Source organism: Artibeus jamaicensis, unplaced genomic scaffold, assembly GCF_021234435.1.
Source record: "Artibeus jamaicensis isolate MK-2021 breed Jamaican fruit bat unplaced genomic scaffold, CSHL_Jam_final contig_391, whole genome shotgun sequence".
NCBI lineage: Eukaryota > Metazoa > Chordata > Mammalia > Chiroptera > Phyllostomidae > Artibeus > Artibeus jamaicensis.
The window spans coordinates 15,334,013-15,351,235 of NW_026521814.1; the positions used below are offsets into that span (position 1 = coordinate 15,334,013).

Here is a 17,223-nt window from a genome sequence, read left to right on the forward strand (position 1 = left end):
CATTTTGGTGGTGCCACCCCCAGAGGAAGAGTAAACCTAATGGCCGAGGGAGGGACAGAGAAGTAGAGGAGAGATGGGCATGGAGATGATGTGTTCACGTTGAGACATCATGAGTTTACCAGATTTCTCAGTGGCGTTATCTGGCCAGCAGATGGCTGTCCAGGCCTAAAGCTCAGAGAGCAGTTGTGAAGAGAGAGCAAGAGTGGGCCCAGGACCCACATAACCAAATGGCGGAGAGACATTGCCACCTGGGTGCTGTACAGAACCTCTAATTCAGCGTGTCGAAAAAGATGCACCAATAAACCCTTTACACATGCATGCACACACCAAAGAGAAACACAAATGTACCCAGACTTCTATATCTTATCTAAGTGCTCTTCTCCCCCAGTGTTCACATCACATACCTGGGTATTCTGCTTCACTCCTCTGCCTACACTGAGTCATCATCAGGTTCTGTAACTTGTCCGCTACATCCTCTCAGAGACAGTTTCCTACAGCCGCACTGCCACTGCTCCGATTCAGCCCTCCCTCATCTCCCCGAGTAGATTGCCCTGTCAATCCCCTAACCAGTTTCCTACCTCCCTTCTTGCCCCTCTAATCCATTTTTCACTGGGCAGCATGGTTAATCTTTCTAAAATGCAAATCTGAGCATGTTCCTAGTCCCCAGTGTCCTTAGAGTAACAATCTAAACCCCTTAGCTGTCATACAAAGTCCCATCCACACAGATCTCCGCCCTCAGCGGCAGCCTCCCGCAACCTCTGTGCTTGCAGAGGCCTCCAGCGGCCAAAGCAGTGATTCCTGGTGTTGTTAATTCTCCGGGTCCTCCAACTACACTGGAAAAAACTGCACCCTCACCTCTCCCCTGTGCCCATATCTTGCAGGTTTTTGTAAAATAGCACTTTACTTACAACTTCTCCCTTTACCACACCACTCAGTCTTAAGTGTCCGAAGAGGCTAGACCAGGGGGTAAACCCCAGGGACAGGCACCATGATGGTCTCATGATGATCCCTCCCTTGGGCCAAGGCTGTGACTGAGTCAACCCTGCCTGCCGAGTCTCTGGGTTCCCTTGTGATGAGATCCCCATAGCGGGCTCCTCAAGTCTTCACACCAGCAGGCTTAGCAAGCCCACCTGGCTGGCTAGCTTCCAGGTGGGACTCCTAGCAGCAGCTGCAGGTTAGGACCAAGCTGCGTGTTCTCAGTACAGCTGCCAAAGGAGGTCAGGCCTCTGTGCTGGCCTCCCACCCCGGCTGAAATGTCTCCCAGAGAGCCACGTGTTCAAATCCCTTACTCACTTCAGTCCTGTGCTCAAAAGTCGCTGTCAGAGGAGCCCATCCAGCTGCTCTCCCTGCAGTTCAAAGCCACCATTTCTTCCTCTCCCTGACCTTCCACGTCCCTCTTGCCTTATTTTGTTTCCTTAAGGCTTACTGCTGTTTAACAAAATGTGCATTTCGGATATTTCACATGGTTGCTGAGTGCACTCGCCTGCCCCCCTGCACTGAAATGTAACTTTCACGAGCAGCAGGTTTCCCCACTGGGCCCCCAGCCCTAGAGCAGTCTGGTGAGCCCAGAGCAGGTAGTGCACAAGCATTTGCTAACTGAATGAAGAAACACTTCAAGCGCCCTAACACATGATTAACCTGGGGAGCATCTGACCATTGGCTGTATTACACTGACGTTTTCCATGGCTGAGAGAGAAATTTATGTGCTGTCTTACCTCACTTAATGAACGTTGGACTTCTTTTCTTTAAAAATGCTCTTGATTCCAGAAGGATCTACTCCTTGCCTCTGCTTTTACTGAGTTTGGCAATGCTACATGCCTGGTTGCATTTAGAAAGAGAGATTTCCTGAACTCTTTTGAATCTTTAAGCCCCTAAAGGGAAATATTTGGCCCCAGGAATTTTTTTACCATGGGGAAGGAAATGAGTATGTATTTACAGTTCTATTATAATACTGCAAAGTCTTGACTTGATAGATAGGTAGATAGATTAATGGATAGAGAGAGAGAGAGAGAATGTGAGTGGACCAGACTGCCACCAGCCTGAGCTACTGCTCACATATGTCGTGGCATAGATCTTAACTGGGGACCCACTGTCGTGGTAGAATTCTTTTATAGTCTACATGGACCATTCTTCATTGATGTGGATATTGGACCATCTCCATCACTTATTAGTTTTAGGGAGATTAGAAATTGAAGAGGAATAGAGTCTTTGTAGCTTTTTGTGAGAAAAACATGTTTTCTCAACAAACACCCGACCAGTAAACGTGTGTGCAGCATGAATTTGGTTTGGGCAGTCTCCTCTTACATAATTGTGTGCCATTAGCCTTTTTTCAGAGAAACCACGGGGAAGAATTTCATTTACTGTTTTTCTATCTGGCGTAAGAAGGCGGTTTTCATGGGCCTGGTGGTGGAAGTTTCATCTCTGTTGCCATCAGGGGGAACGGAGCTGAAGCCAGCCACGGTGGGAAACTGCGAATCGAAGACTGCATTCTCAGTAGTCTGTCTTTATAGACTTGCCCAGTGTGCAGAGGCAAAAACACAGTTACCCGTCTGCGCATGCAGTTATTCTGTCCATTGCTCTGTTCTTCCTCAGTGGGGAGCTTTTCCCAACCCTAATTTATTTTAAAATATCAGCAATAAATCCAGAAAGCTGAAGGGTGAAGACTTACTGTTTTTATTATATACAAATTTAAAGCTTTTATGTGGCAAAACAGATTGGCACAGATAATGTTAAAAAGTAAATTGCCAACTAATAAAAAAAAGTGCAAGCTATATGACAAACTGGAAAATGTGTGAAATATAAGAAAAATTAACAAAAGGTGAAATTCAGACTTTAAAAAGAGATCTTTTATTTATGATAGGTAGATGGGTGCTAAAGAGGTTGCTGATGTCTGCTGTCACCCTGGGTGTGCAGAGAGGGACACTCTCACGCACAGCTGGTGGGGACAAATGCATTCAGTCTTTCAGGAGAGCGATTTGGGACATAGGGCTAAAGCCTAAAGTGACCCATTTGACCCAGCAAGTTCACCTCCAGAAATAATAACTGTTCAAGAAATTGCATGACAGACTCACAGAAGTGCATTACACGGGTGTTCGTCCAGGTGTTGTCTATAGTAGTGAAAATGCGGAAGCAGCTTAAATGCAGCTTCAGCTCCTCCAGTCATAACTATCTAATGAGGTACATTGTTGTGCCAAGTAAAGATGCTGGGCTATATTTACTAGAATATATTCAGAGCATTATCAAATAGTATGTAAACTCACCCTTTTTTCGTGTATCAATATGTTTGTATGGGCATTTTGAAATCGGAGGTAACACTCGCCAAATGTTAAAAGTGGTTGTTTTTAGGTGCTGGGGTAATGGATGATTTTCATAAAATCTGTTTACTCTCATGTAACTTCTAATTGTTTACAATAAGAATGTTTTTCTGCGTCAGCACCCCTCTCTCCCCAGCTCACCCCCGCACTTTCATAATCGTTCCCCTCACCATTGTCCATGTCCATCTTCATTCAAAAGAACAAATACAGAAATGTACTATTTTGGATGAAACTCAAGCTCCTTGCTAAGTGGTCGTTTCGGGTGATGCAGGACCTGGGTCTGCTTCTGTGGCTTCTGCAGCTCACTCTGAGTAGTGCAGTGATTACCAGCTGATTAAAAACACATAACTGGAAAACCTTTGTCTCCACGGGAGAGTCTGGGCCGTGGTGCTGGTCCCCCGGACACCACTTTCTCTCACAGGATCCGTTGCTCGTACCCCAGGAGGGGCCCCATGTGTGTGGAGCTGTGATGTGTGATGTGTGTGTTGTGCTTATGAAATGCTTACATGTAAGATTAGAAGATGCCCAGGGTGTGCAAGAAACAAATCTTCTCAAAAATAGGCATGTAAACCAACAAAAAGAAAATCAATACTTTATTTAATATTTATAATTTTAAAAAATCAACCCATGACTATAATGCATAAAAATTCTAAATGTTATTTTTGTATTGTTTATTCTATTTTAGTTGTCCCAATTTTTTCCCTTTGTCCCCCTCCCCCCAGCCCACCTTGAATGTAAGCTGATATAAGAGGAAACAATGGTTTTGAAAGGATAGAGGGAGGAGAAATAGTAGGAACAAGGGGTTGAAAGGGGGGAAATAAAATTTAAAGTGAAAATAAGAAAGGGCAGGAAGAAGGCAAAATGAGAGTAAGATAAGAGAAGGAGGTCATGTGAGATTTAAAATAAAAATACAATTAAAAATATAAATAAAAGACAAAATTGTGAATTAGTAGGAATGCAATTGAAGAAAAAGAGAAATGTCAAAAGGCTATGCAAGAGAAAAAATCACACAAATTCTGAAGAAGAAAGAGGTGGAATTCCTCTCAGCAGAGTTTGGTGTTTGCCTTCTGTCTTCTCCTTGGGCCACCCAAGTTCTGGCAGCACCTGCCTCCCCCTGCCTCTAGGGGGGGCTTCTGTTGTGATCAGGAGGGTGGGACCCCTGTGTCTCCCCTGGGAGACACCGTCAGTCTTCTGGGAAAATTGTGTGTGCGTTCCCCTGCCCTTGCACCACCCACGTTGGTTTGTCCCAGCTTGTTCCCAATAATGCGCCGTTTCTCCTGAGCCTGCCGTCTGTTTTAAGGGAGGAACCAGTCATGTAAGAGGGTCAGCTCTTTCCTGCGTGAGGCTGATGGCAGCTCTGTGTGCGAGCCAAGGCTGAGCCCTCATTCCCCCTCGCTGCACCGATTTCTGATCTCCCCGCCTTGCTGCCTCCGTGGGATGGGGCCCTAGGAACCAGTGTATTTTGTCTCCCTGAGAGAAGGACTGAGAATGTTTGGTTTTACATGCAGCAAAAATACAGCACTGTTTCCATTTTGAAGAAAGTAAATAAGTAGCATCAGCTTTCCTGCCTGCAGTGCTTCCCCCATTCCGCTGAATGTCCTCCTTCATTTCCTTATCTGCTGCATTTCTGATTCCCCTGAACATATATATTGCCCCTTAATTTTTTTTCTCATGCAAAATTTGGTTTAATTTTTAGTGTCATTTTTCTCATGTAGAGTGGCTTCATTCTTGACTTCTTGTCTCTGAATCTTCCTCCCCCACTGCTAAATATTTGACAGATTTTATTCATTATGCTTCAGACGTGGCTCCCAGAGCAGCCTTATCTCCAGGCCCTCCTGGTGGCTGTTAGTCTAAGCTGTTCGTAGCTTTCCAGAATCTATTCAGTGTCCTGCTCTCTGGCCTCCTTAGAGAAAGCTGTTGCGTTTCTTCCTGAAACTAAATATGACTCTCTTATTCCCTTGCATTGAATAACTCATAAGACTATATGTGAACCTTTGTGATGACATGAGAAGCCCTTCCCAGTTGGACCCTCTTCTTGTTTTACCCCATCCCAGCCACTCAACTTCTTTGCATACCTACAATAAATGTTTCTCCTGTGGTCCTTGCCTTAACCACACTCTCTCTTCTTCCTGTGCTTTGCCCCCTTCAGGCAACTCATCCAACTTCAAACACTGTTTCCTCTGCGCAACCTCTTCTGATTCCTCTAGGGAGAGCCACAGGGCCTGCTCTTTTGTACATTCTTTCTGCATTGTACTGAAACAGTTCCAACCTGCCACCCCACCTATGACAGGGAGCTACTTATGTTGAACAGTTCTGTATTCTGGCTCACGGAAGACCCTCAGGTGTTCATGGCACAGGTGTCAGATGCATTGCCCACTATGACCTCTGCTGTTCATTTGAGCAACGTCTTGTGTTTACTCAATTTTCTGAACTTTAAATGTGGAATAAGAATTGTGATCCTTTCTATGTTCTTTCCTTCCTTAGGCCTCAGACGATGAGTCTTACATCAGTGATGTGAGTGATAATATCTCTGAAGACAACACCAGTGTTGCAGACAACATTTCTCGGCAAAGTACGCATCCCTGGAGCTTCCAGGCTGTTCTCTCTCCATGGCACATGACAAAGCTGGTGTTTCAGCGAACAATCACTTCCCCCCTTCCTCTTGCAGCTGATCAGTAGATTTTGTATTTGTATAATCTGTTGAAGTAAATGCTTGTGAAAGGTTTTATTTCTTGCTTAAACCAAAAGTTTGTGTCCTTATTGAAATATTTAATTTTTAAAATATGACTTGTGTTTTCTTTTCTTCTTTTTTTTTTTTTTGCTTCCTCCCCAAACTCATTTTGTTTTTTCTTGGATTTTTTAGTATATTTAACACCCTGTTTAAAAAACTATACACTAGTATTTTGTGCATTTAATAGCAACCTTGTAATGAAATAATTCTACCCATTCTTAAGGGAGTATAACAAAGGTTGAAGAAATGCACCACAGTCAGAATTATTTGAAAGGGTAATTTCTCTCCTGGGTTTTACGAATTCAGAGAAGCAAAGTACCTTTCATTGTGATCCTCGTCTTTCTGCTGCTTTCAGTCTTGAATGGGGAGCTTACAGGAGGGGCCTTCCGAAATGGACGTCGGACGTGCCTGCCAGCTCCCTGTCCTGACACCAGTAACATTAACCTGTGGAATATCTTGAGGAACAACATTGGTAAAGACCTATCTAAAGTCTCTATGCCTGTGGAGCTGAACGAGCCACTCAACACTCTGCAGCATCTCTGCGAGGAGATGGAGTACAGTGAGCTGCTGGACAAGGCTTCGGAAACCGATGATCCCTACGAGCGCATGGTAATACATAACAGAGCAGTGCTCTGCGGGGATTTGTCAACCCTAGGCCCGAGCTAAGGCAGAATTCATTATGATGGCACAGTTGGTCTTTGCATTAACATTTTCCCTGCATAGGTAAGGGAGAAATTGGTCCTTTTGAATAAAGTCCACTAGAAAATGCACGCTTTAGGACTTGTGCTTGGTTCAGAGTGTTTCTGCAGTTAGGATGCAAAGGTATCACTCTTCTTAGAGGTTGAAGACATGCCTAGCCTTGCTTTATTAACTTTTCCTGATGGCTAAGAGAGCCCATTTGCTCAGGAACTTAGGTATGACAGTGTGACCTCTGGGTTGTGCTCTGCCCTGGCCTGTATTCCACATGACTGTCGAAAACTTGACTTTCCCTCAGGAAAGCACCAGCAGCCACGACCCTTCTGCACACGGCACTAAGATTGTGCAAACGACATAACCTATAACTGGGTTTCAGAAACTTTTAACTTGTGATACTCAGGAAATTGAGTGGGTAAATGAATGAAAAATAGTTGGCCTCAATTGCCTGCTGGTTTCCGTGAGAGTGGTTTAACCTCATTTTCACTTACCTTTATCCCCCATGAGTTTGTGAAGAGTCTCTGCAAATAACAGAAAATGCCAGTACCACTCAGTCAGCCCCCCTTGCCAGGGACATGTAAAATCTAGGGGAACGGGATGAACAGATCTGGAAGTAGTCTCTCCTATATTATTTTCCTTTCTCAAATATTTTAACAGGTTCTTATTGCTGCATTTGCAGTTTCAGGATATTGCTCCACCTATTTCAGAGCAGGAAGTAAGCCATTCAACCCTGTCCTTGGGGAAACTTATGAATGCATTAGAGAGGACAAGGGGTTCCGCTTTTTCTCAGAGCAGGTAAGCCCCGCTGCACTCGGTGAGGTTTCTGTGCAGGCACCTGGGCCATCTTCATGATGAAAAGAGATTTGTAAAACTCTCTTTGGGGCAGGTCATGATACCAGTAACCAACAACTCAGTTTATGTATATAATTGCCCCCTACAAATATACCTAAGTTCTCTGTGTTTAACCATGAAGTCTTACAAGTTAAAGATTCATTAATCTCCTTGTACATGTTGAGAATAATTCACTAATAGAGATGGATGTGCTGAATGCTTTTTATTTGGTGGTAGCCAGTATAAGTTGTTTATTGTTTATTGAAATTTTAACACTGATGTCATTGCTTTCTATTCTGTCTTTAATTACCAGGTTAGCCATCATCCACCCATTTCTGCCTGTCACTGTGAATCCAAGAATTTTGTGTTTTGGCAAGGTTTGTTTTTCAATTACAACCTAAAAATCCAGTGGATTATCTTATGAAACAGTTTCTAGTTTCCAAAAGTGCATTGTACTCAGTTTACATTTCCGCCTTTGGAACTTAGAGAATGTTTGTGATTGGTGCAGAGTTCAGTTTGATAAATTAGGTTTTCTGGTTTAAATATTAAACCATGTTATCTAAAAGGAAAGAGATGGTTTAGGAAGAAGGCCCTGTGGAACAGCAGGGCTCCCTGCTGACTGTGCCTACTCGGGGCTATCACTCCGCCTCATTGTGCCTCCTTGTCCATATCTATAACATGGAGATTTTATCTGCTGCCCTCTTGCTTCCCGAGGGTGTGCAAGTACCTGTACTGCTAAAGGAAGGCTCCACAGCACATCATCCATGGTCACATCTATTAAATATATAAATATTTCAGTGGTTTCTGGTCTTTAATTCATTGAGGGGTTTGGATTGAAGTTTGTTTTATAAATGCCCATTGTTCAGTCAGAGTGTTACAAACTTGCCTAAAATAAAATGTTTCCAAATTCCCTTAGAAAGCATATGTAATATTAAGTATGAATAGTTTCTCTACATCTGGAAGGCTGCTTCATTCTCACATATACTTCCTCAACCTGAAAACAGAGTGATAGAGCACCATAACTGCAGTTTATTACAAAATGAGGAAATAAATCATGTCTTGGTCAGACACTTTGTGGAGGCAACAAACACTAAGCTCCCTTAGTTCGTTAAAATGGGTCCAGGTGTTTTTTTATGAATGCACAGGTAACCCAGGATTCCACGAGGAAAGCACAGGTGAGGTGGAGCGCCGGGCCTGGCCGCCTCTGCACCATTGATGCACCTGTTCGTTAAGTCCATCTCACCTCCTCGTAGTCTTGCCTATTTGTATTTGGAGAGTTTATTTTTGTACTGTTCTCCCAAATTATACAGCTATTTAAATAAATGTACATATAAATCCACAGTGCAATTATTTTTGCTATACAACTCATTTATATATAAACCATTTTCACTATCTAGCTAAAATGTATAACATTTACCGAGACATTAAAGCGTAGTATAGTATACAGGGGTTGGCAAAAGTAGGTTAAATTACCAACCACCATTACCTAAAAGATAAGGCATAAGCAAGGCTATGAAATAGTATCAATAAGAAGAAGACAAATGATATGGGTAAATAATGCAAGAATAAACTGTGTTTTGCACAGCTATAAGCCTACTTTTGCCCACCCTGGTGTGTGTGTGTTCACGTGCACACGTGTTATTCCCGGCTGCTCCCGAGTCTTGTTAGTTGACAACAACCTGTGCTATGCAAACATACAAATAGTAGCTTTTTTTGGTTCACAGTTTATCTTTTCACTTTTGGCCATCCTCAGGAACCTTCCATGTTAAATCAACAATGTAGAATCAGTTGTAATGACAAAGTTCTTTGTCAAATGTGAAGTGTAATGTAAATGTTAGTTTTTACGGAACAAATCGTTAGCTGTGGTGTGCCTATTTCTTTTCCGCTGCCTGTGCCATTTAGATATCAGATGGAAAAACAAGTTCTGGGGGAAGTCGATGGAAATCCTGCCTGTGGGAACACTGAATGTCATGCTTCCAAAGTAGGTTTCTCTCTTCATCCTCTTGGACTCTTAACTGCCTTTCAAAATCAGAAATCGGCCCTGGCTGGCGTAGCTCAGTGGATTGAGTGCGGGCCTGCAAACCAAAGGACTGTGGTTTGATTCCTAGTCAGGGCACATGCCTGGGTTGCAGGCCAGTTCCCAGCAGGAGAGGCAACCATATATTGATATTTCTCTCCTTTCCTTCCCTTCCCCTCTAAAGATAAATAAATAAAATATTTTAATAAATAAAATCAGAAATGGGCATTTGAAACCTTAACAGGGGTGCCCAACCTTTTGACATCTCTGGGCCACACTGGAAAAAGAAGAGTTGTCTTGGGTCACACATTAAATACACAAACACTAATGAAAACTGATGAGCAAAAATAGGGTTTTAAGTACATTTACAATGCTGTGTTGGGCCTCATTCGTGGCCAGCCTGGGCTGCATGTGGCCCGCGGGCAGCGGGTTGGACACCCCTGGTAGGAGGTACTGAGGGTCTGTTTCCCTATCAACTTTTCAGAGATGCTGAGAATGTTCTCCCACAAAAGCAAATGAGAACTTCAGCATATGTATTAACACTGACTGTTGATCTGTTCACATCCTCCATTCATCAGTCAACACCAGCTGCCCACCCGTCCCAGTCACCGCGTCAGTTTGCATTTTATATGAATGATTCTTTTTTACCCATTTTTTCTATACAATTTATAATTTTACTTTGAGTTAATCTGAGATCCAGGGACTATTTTTAATTTCTAAGTTATGGCTGTTTTCAAATTAATTGAGGCCAAAGGCTTGATTAGTTTTGTTTCTTCCTTCCTTTGGTTGGTTTGGTCTGGTTTGGTGTTTGTCTATTTGAATGACAGAATTTGCTGATGGATTGGATGTGGAAGAAGGTGGGGAGGGAGAGGAATTCCCAGAACCACAAAATAAACTATCAATACTTGCAGACTCATGAGGAAGAAAGAATTTTCCCAGTGGTATATATAGTGCCTATATCGTACCAATTCATAATCATTTTAGAAATTTAGAAGCATTTTTTTTTGAAGTAACATTTTCTTTGAAAATGGGCAAAACATGTAAATATGATTTAAAGCTATGCTGTCTCGTTTCTTGGCAGGAATTCTGTAACCACACTCCCTGGAATTTGCATGGCATATGTACTGCCTTAGTTATGCACGTCAGTCTTTTCCCAAAGAATTGTCCACAACTTTGGCGTTAACTTAGAAAATGAAACAGCCCAGGCTAGTGCGACTCGGTTGGAGCATCATCTTGTAATGGGAAGGCTGTGGGTTCGATTCCCAGTCAGGGCACATACCTAGGTTGCAGGTTTGATTCTTGGTCCAGGTGCATACAGCGAGGCAACCAATGGATGCTTCTCACTCTTTCTTCCTCTTTCTCTAAAAGCAATTTTAAAAAAGTCCTTGGATAAGGATTTAAAAAAAAAAGAAAATGAAACAATGTCCTCAGAGTAATTTCTCTTAAATGCATGCCCCATCTGCCTCTCTGTTCCCTGGAATCCTTCCACAAAGGCCCCTGCCTGCAGGGTGAACCCAGGTGCACTGGTGTGTCTCCAGGGCTTCCCTGCTCTGCCCCATCACACCTTTCCACCTCGCCTCCTGCCACACCCACACGCCTGGAGCACGCCACCCCCAGGTCCCCAGGTGTGCCCTGCTCTCTTGGCTTCTGGTGCTTCTCCCCACCCTCCTCTAGCAACTCTGTCATGGCCCTCAACCCACACTGCAGGCAGGACCCCCTTCCAGGTTCCCACGATGCTCCCTCATCCTGTTTTAGTGTAAGTATTTGTTGCCAAGTCCGTCAACCCCTATCACAGTGTTGGCTCCAGGAGAGCAAGAAATAAACCCTATTCAACTTCATAGCTTTAGCACCTAGCCCATAAAAAGCACTGGCTTCTCCCTTATATCACTGAATCATGTCATAAATGTCCTTGAGCCCAGAGAAACTTTCAACAAAGAAATGAGAGGGAAATGAAGGAAAAGGAAGCTTTGGCCAAAGAACACTTTCTTTAGTGGAAATAGCAGTATCCATGTGTGGTTTGCACTGTTTCTAACCGGCATCGTGTCCCCCGAGGCATGGAGATTGCTACGTGTGGAACAAAGTCACCACCTGCATACACAACATTCTCAGTGGAAGGAGGTGGATAGAACATTATGGAGAAGTGACCATCAGAAATACCAAAAGCAGTGTTTGCATTTGCAAACTCACATTTGTCAAGGTAAGTAATATCTACAATAGTAAAGAAAAAGTACCATAATGTGCTTCCTCTGAGGAAGAGATAAAACAGTTACCTTAAACAGCCTCAAGTAAGTCTATCCCGAATTTCTGACACACAGGAACACGTTAGATAGGAAGGCAGACCAACCTGATGGCGTTACTCAGGACCTACAGGCTTCCGAATGTGTGGAAGTCATGAAAGGCACCATCTCAACACAGAAAAAAAGAATTCTCCTTAAAGAATTTCTTTTTAAGCAACCCATCCGTAGTTCATTAAGTGAAATTCCAGAAAACACTTCTTGCCTGTGGCAAGTCTTATTCATAGTCCTCTGTCTATTCCCGCTTGATTACAACATAATTTGAGTGATCTATTTTAGGGACCTCATTATAATGCAGTTGCCTCTTTCTGAGGACGTAAATGATAGCGTCCAGTCACTGCAAGCCTACCCAACTCTGGCTATAATCCAAATTACTTCAAGAAATAACATTACCTTTACCCACAAGAAGAGATGTCTGGGAGAGACGTGCCTACAGAGCACCGTTTTCCCCAAGTCTCTGCTCAGATGTGGAGCACGCAGGACCGCCGTGTGTGTGTGTGTGTGTGTGTGTCTGTGTGTGTGTGTGTAAGGTGTTGCAGAGTTCGTGGTCCAGGAACCCCACCCACCCTCTCCACCTCCTCTAGTGCTGGTCTCATTCTAATGTGCTAGAAATAGGTACCATAACACTCAAATATTGGAATCTTAACATTCAAAATTTCCTCTCTTGGTCATGTTCATTTTAATTGAACATATGTATTTTAGCTGAAAATGTTTTTCTTTTTTCCCTTTTTTAAAAAAATAGATTCATTAGGTGGCTCAGAATGAAGAGCCAGGATCATTGCTTGCTCTGAGTGATGATGGCGAATGTATGTGTTTAGTTTTGTAGGCTTTGAGAAACTTTGACATAGGTCTGCCCCGATAGATGCAGAACTTGGAGCAAGAATCCAAAGGAAAGTCCCTATTTTTTTTTTTTACCATGACAAATACATACCTTTTATATCAAAGCCTGCAAGGCCAGGTCGGACACTCTGGAACTTGGGCTGGAACCCGGGCAGTGCAGGAGAGCCCGCCCTGGCCTTGCACCTTCCCCGCTGGCTGCCCACCTGCAGCTCTGTCCCGCCCTGCAAGGGGCCTCACGCTCCCAGACACAGTCCAGCCCCACTGCCAAGCTCTGCCCCTACCCCCCTCAAAAAGCCACCTCAGGCCTAGAGGTTCCCACACTGGTGGGTGGCCTGCCCTTCTGTGAATGAATCCAAAGAAAAGGCTTGTGCCGGCCGTGGAATAAGCTTAGAGCCCCCTGGACAAAACACGGTAGGCCCTGCACACTTGGGGCCTGGTCTGGAATGGGGGCCCTGGGATCCAGCTGGGCAAATTCCCACGGGCTCCTCACGTTTGGGTGAAGAGTGTGGCTGGGAGAAGGCAGAGCAGGGTCCTCATGATAAAATGTAGCCATTTACAGAGACTGCGGAACGTTTTTCACAAACTACTTCCGTAGCACTGCGGTTGAAAATTATTAAAGATCCATGAGCAAAAGGAAAATTCAAGATAGGAGGATCTGAGGAAGAAATTACTGACATATAAAATAATTTTCAGTTGGGATAGAAAGGAAGACTTTCTATATTATGCCACCTTGTGATCTCATGGAATACAGCTCATTTCTTAAAAGTTAAGAAAGCTGCCCTTGCACACAGTGCATTATGACACAGAGTTTGGGAAATGGTTCGAATAAGAAACTTCACAAGAAAATTTTCCATGTGGAGATTCTAGGGATTGGTGTTCTTTAAGAGACCAGGTGCTTTAACTGGGGTTCGGTTTTTCCAGGTGAATTACTGGAATTCTAATGTGAATGAAGTCCAGGGCATTGTGATGGATCAGGAGGGGAAGGCAGTGCACCGGCTGTTCGGGAAGTGGCACGAAGGGCTCTACTGCGGCGTGGCCCCCTCTGCAAAGTGCATCTGGAGACCAGGTGAGACCCGCCCCAGCGTCCTGCCTCGGGAGGCCCCCATGCGTGGGCCGCCAGGGAGGGAGCGTCAGATCATCGGGGGGGGGGGTCCGCCTTGTGTTGTCTTCAGTAGTGAGATGGACACCCTAGATGCTGCGGCAGTTGTCAGTATGTGTACACTTGACGTGTAAATTATTGCCCCAATATTTCATAATAAGTTATAAAGTTCAGGCCCAATCTAACCCCTGGGCTTCATGTAAAAATCACTCCAAATGCCTGCATTTCGGTGCCTACATTTCCAAAGCTAGGTGCAGTCACCAAAGAGTGTAGTTAATTGAAATACACAAACTCAGATCCTTACTCATGTTATTTATCGTCTGTTAGTAAAACAAAGGAAAGCCTGTAAACATCTATAATCCACAAATTCAGCAACTAAGCAGAGTTAAGTGATCACTTCATCTGAACGGCAAAAAGCTGTAATACATTGACATTTTATAAAACACACCAAGGAGATTCTGATGATACACTAGCATGTAATTGAATGTCAAGTATAAACAGAACAAGTCTCCATATGCCATTTATTTTCATTGGAATTTTGTCAGTTAAGCCCTAACTTTAAAATTAGTTGTTAGTTTCTTAAGGGACCTCAGTGTGCATTTAAGTTTCCAGCTAGTTGAGTGGTTAGTATTTATGGAGGACTGGCTACCTGTCAGGCTTTGCTCCGGGAGCTTGAATATATTCAAGAGCAAAGTATGCAAAGTTTCTGCCTTTGAGTTTAGTTAAAAAGGGCCGATAAATATTAATTTAGATCTGTATCTTTTTCTATTCCAAAAGGAAATGAAGTGTTCCTGGTGAAATCTTAATGTTCATAGCTCATCACCCTGGCATTTACCTACCTAACTGAATATTTAAGAGAAAGGTGGTATAGTTTAGCCAGCGAAGACTGCTCTCTGTTCAAAACTTCATTTTAAAGGCTAGATTTTATTAAATACGTGAGTCTCTCAGTTCTGATCATCAGCCTAAAGTTTCCCACCTAGCAAAATAAAAACAATTGAAATCAATTGAAAAAACATATTACCTAATGTTTACGACTACAGATTTGCTGATAGTCTGGGCATTCGTTAAACACCAGGGTTAAGTCGGTTTCTGCAAATGTTTGAAACCTCTTTGCCTCTCACAGTGGTTTGCTGGCCTCATTCCAGGTTCCTTGCCAACCAACTATGAGCTCTACTATGGCTTCACAAGGTTTGCCATTGAGCTCAATGAGTTGGATCCTGTACTGAAAGACCTCCTGCCACCCACAGACGCCCGGTTCCGGCCTGATCAGAGGTGAGCATCGCAGCGGCATTTGCAGTGGACACTACACATGTCATTGAGACGTATTTTCACTACATGAATTAATTAATTAATTAACTAATTGGTTATATATGTATTTATTTCTATTTATTGAATCATGCATCCATTCTTTTATTCACTCAGAAACATTTGTTTTCTTACCCTGGGTAAAACAGTGTTGTCATAGGTTGGTTAGAACAGGGGATTAGCTCAACAAAAAATTTTCCGACAAAAGATGACCAGATTTATTTTTAAGTTTCCCCTCTCACCCCTAAACTTACCAAAGGTCTGCAAATTCATGAATGCTGTCTCGACTAAATACAGAATCACTCCTCACCCAGTGTTTGTGCTTGCTTAATTCTACCCCTCTGAAGCACGGAATAGCGTTTAAAGTGGAGAATGAGACATAGCGAGTCACGGAGACAGGGACTTACTATAAGAACGCTTTTAGTCACAGACTGGGGTTTGCCCCGTGGTGCGGGTCCCACAGGCTGTGGGCTGTGCTCAGAATACAGTGCCCTTAATACCTTCTGGTTCTTACTTTTTTATTATTTTAATGGAGCTCTGTACTTGTGTTGCTCATTCCTACAGAATTCATTTTACTTTATAAAAACCTTTATATGCCATACAAATTCCGTGCGAGATCTTTTCCTGTTTCCAGTGTGCCCGTGGCTTTTCCCGTCCCCTGCCAGAACATTCCAGTGTTGAACATTCTGCTGTTCAGTTCCCTTAGATCCCCCTCTCTCTGGAACACACGGCCTCACTGTCTAACAGTCACGTGTATCAATAAGTTCCCTGTACCATGTGCATCAGGTTGTACGCCTGTGCCCTGCCCTCATTTTGAAATTGAAATATTTGCAAGACACCATTGGGTCTGCTTTTTCTTTCTCAATCCTATTTCCATATTTCCTTTCTGAATTTCATTTACCCTTCATTTCCCTTCTGTGGCCTTTCGTAGTTTTCTCCTGTTAACTTTTTTAAATCAATTTTTCTCTCTCCAATAAAACAAGAAAACGTCTTCCCTCTCAGTCTGTTCTAAAGGGAAATGGAGAGCAGCCAGTGACCATCCTCCATTCTGTGGCCCTTAGCAAGTGCTTTTTGATCAGATGGACAGGGAGCATAGCCTGGGACTTCACGTTCTTCTAATCCCGGACTCCGGTCGTCCTCAAGATGTCCATTTGTAGAGCCCTGGACAGCACACAGCGGGGGAGGGTGCGGGTGGAGGTGGAAGAGGATCTGGGGGAATAAACGGCGATAGAAATAAATTATTGAAGGAAGGAAGGAAGGAAGTCATCCAGGCCACGCCACTCACCTTGCACGTCTACCATCGCGTGCGCTGATTCAGTTCACATACACACAGAAGTGCTCGCCGCTGGCACACAGCGGTGGTGAGTCCCCGTGCGGGGAATTCTCAGCATGTTGCTGTTCACTACGCTATGTCCACAGCAACCAGAATGGACTGTTATGTAAATCATTTTTAATCAGAAAAGAGGGTGGTACGGTAAAAGATTAACTGCTTTCTGCCCAGATTTCTGGAGGAAGGAAACCTAGAAGCGGCAGCAGCAGAGAAGCAGAGAGTAGAGGAACTCCAGAGATCGCGGAGACGGTACATGGAAGAGAACAACCTCGAACATATACCAAGATTTTTTAAGTGAGTCAGTTCATTCCCATCGCAAGTTCCTGTTTTGCAAATGGTTGCCACAAGCAATGAGAAACTCTAGCTAAAAAGAAAATGAGGGGTAGTTTAGCATCCAGGGAACAAAAAGGTGGACAGATTCAACGGATTTCAGTGAATGTTTTTGGCATTGAAAATATTGAATCAGATTCTGCCCTTGTGAAAAGTTCTTGTAAGCATAAAAATCAATTTTTCTTACCAGCTCTTTTCTTTTCATGAGCATCAGAAAGCAGTAAGGGTCTTAACCCAGAACGCTCTTCGTCCTTCCTCCCCGCCTTCCAAATGGGGGAGCCTTGTTCCCACTCCCCAACCGGAGACGAGATGGGAGCCCAGAGCTTGTGTCCATGCAGATTTGGTCCCTGTGGGATGGGGGTAGTGGGGGCCTATTCCAGGACTGTATGTGGGGTTGTGTGTACATCACACAGGTTAAACCGTAGTTTCCAGAGCCAGG

At 43.7% G+C, this 17,223-nt stretch overlaps 1 protein-coding gene across 7 annotated transcripts in view; it reads left to right on the forward strand.

Moving 5' to 3' along the window:
• OSBPL6 (oxysterol binding protein like 6) overlaps positions 1 to 17,223 on the forward strand; it is a 198,216-nt gene that overhangs the window by 176,542 nt on the left and 4,451 nt on the right. For all 7 annotated transcript variants that reach the window (XM_037130069.2, XM_037130068.2, XM_037130070.2 and 4 more), the window contains 9 exons: positions 5,799 to 5,886; positions 6,401 to 6,654; positions 7,396 to 7,533; positions 7,883 to 7,946; positions 9,472 to 9,550; positions 11,639 to 11,783; positions 13,642 to 13,786; positions 14,965 to 15,091; positions 16,626 to 16,748. In XM_037130069.2, the coding sequence (XP_036985964.2) occupies positions 5,799 to 5,886; positions 6,401 to 6,654; positions 7,396 to 7,533; positions 7,883 to 7,946; positions 9,472 to 9,550; positions 11,639 to 11,783; positions 13,642 to 13,786; positions 14,965 to 15,091; positions 16,626 to 16,748 (1,163 nt within the window). The remainder of the gene's footprint in view (positions 1 to 5,798; positions 5,887 to 6,400; positions 6,655 to 7,395; positions 7,534 to 7,882; positions 7,947 to 9,471; positions 9,551 to 11,638; positions 11,784 to 13,641; positions 13,787 to 14,964; positions 15,092 to 16,625; positions 16,749 to 17,223) is intronic.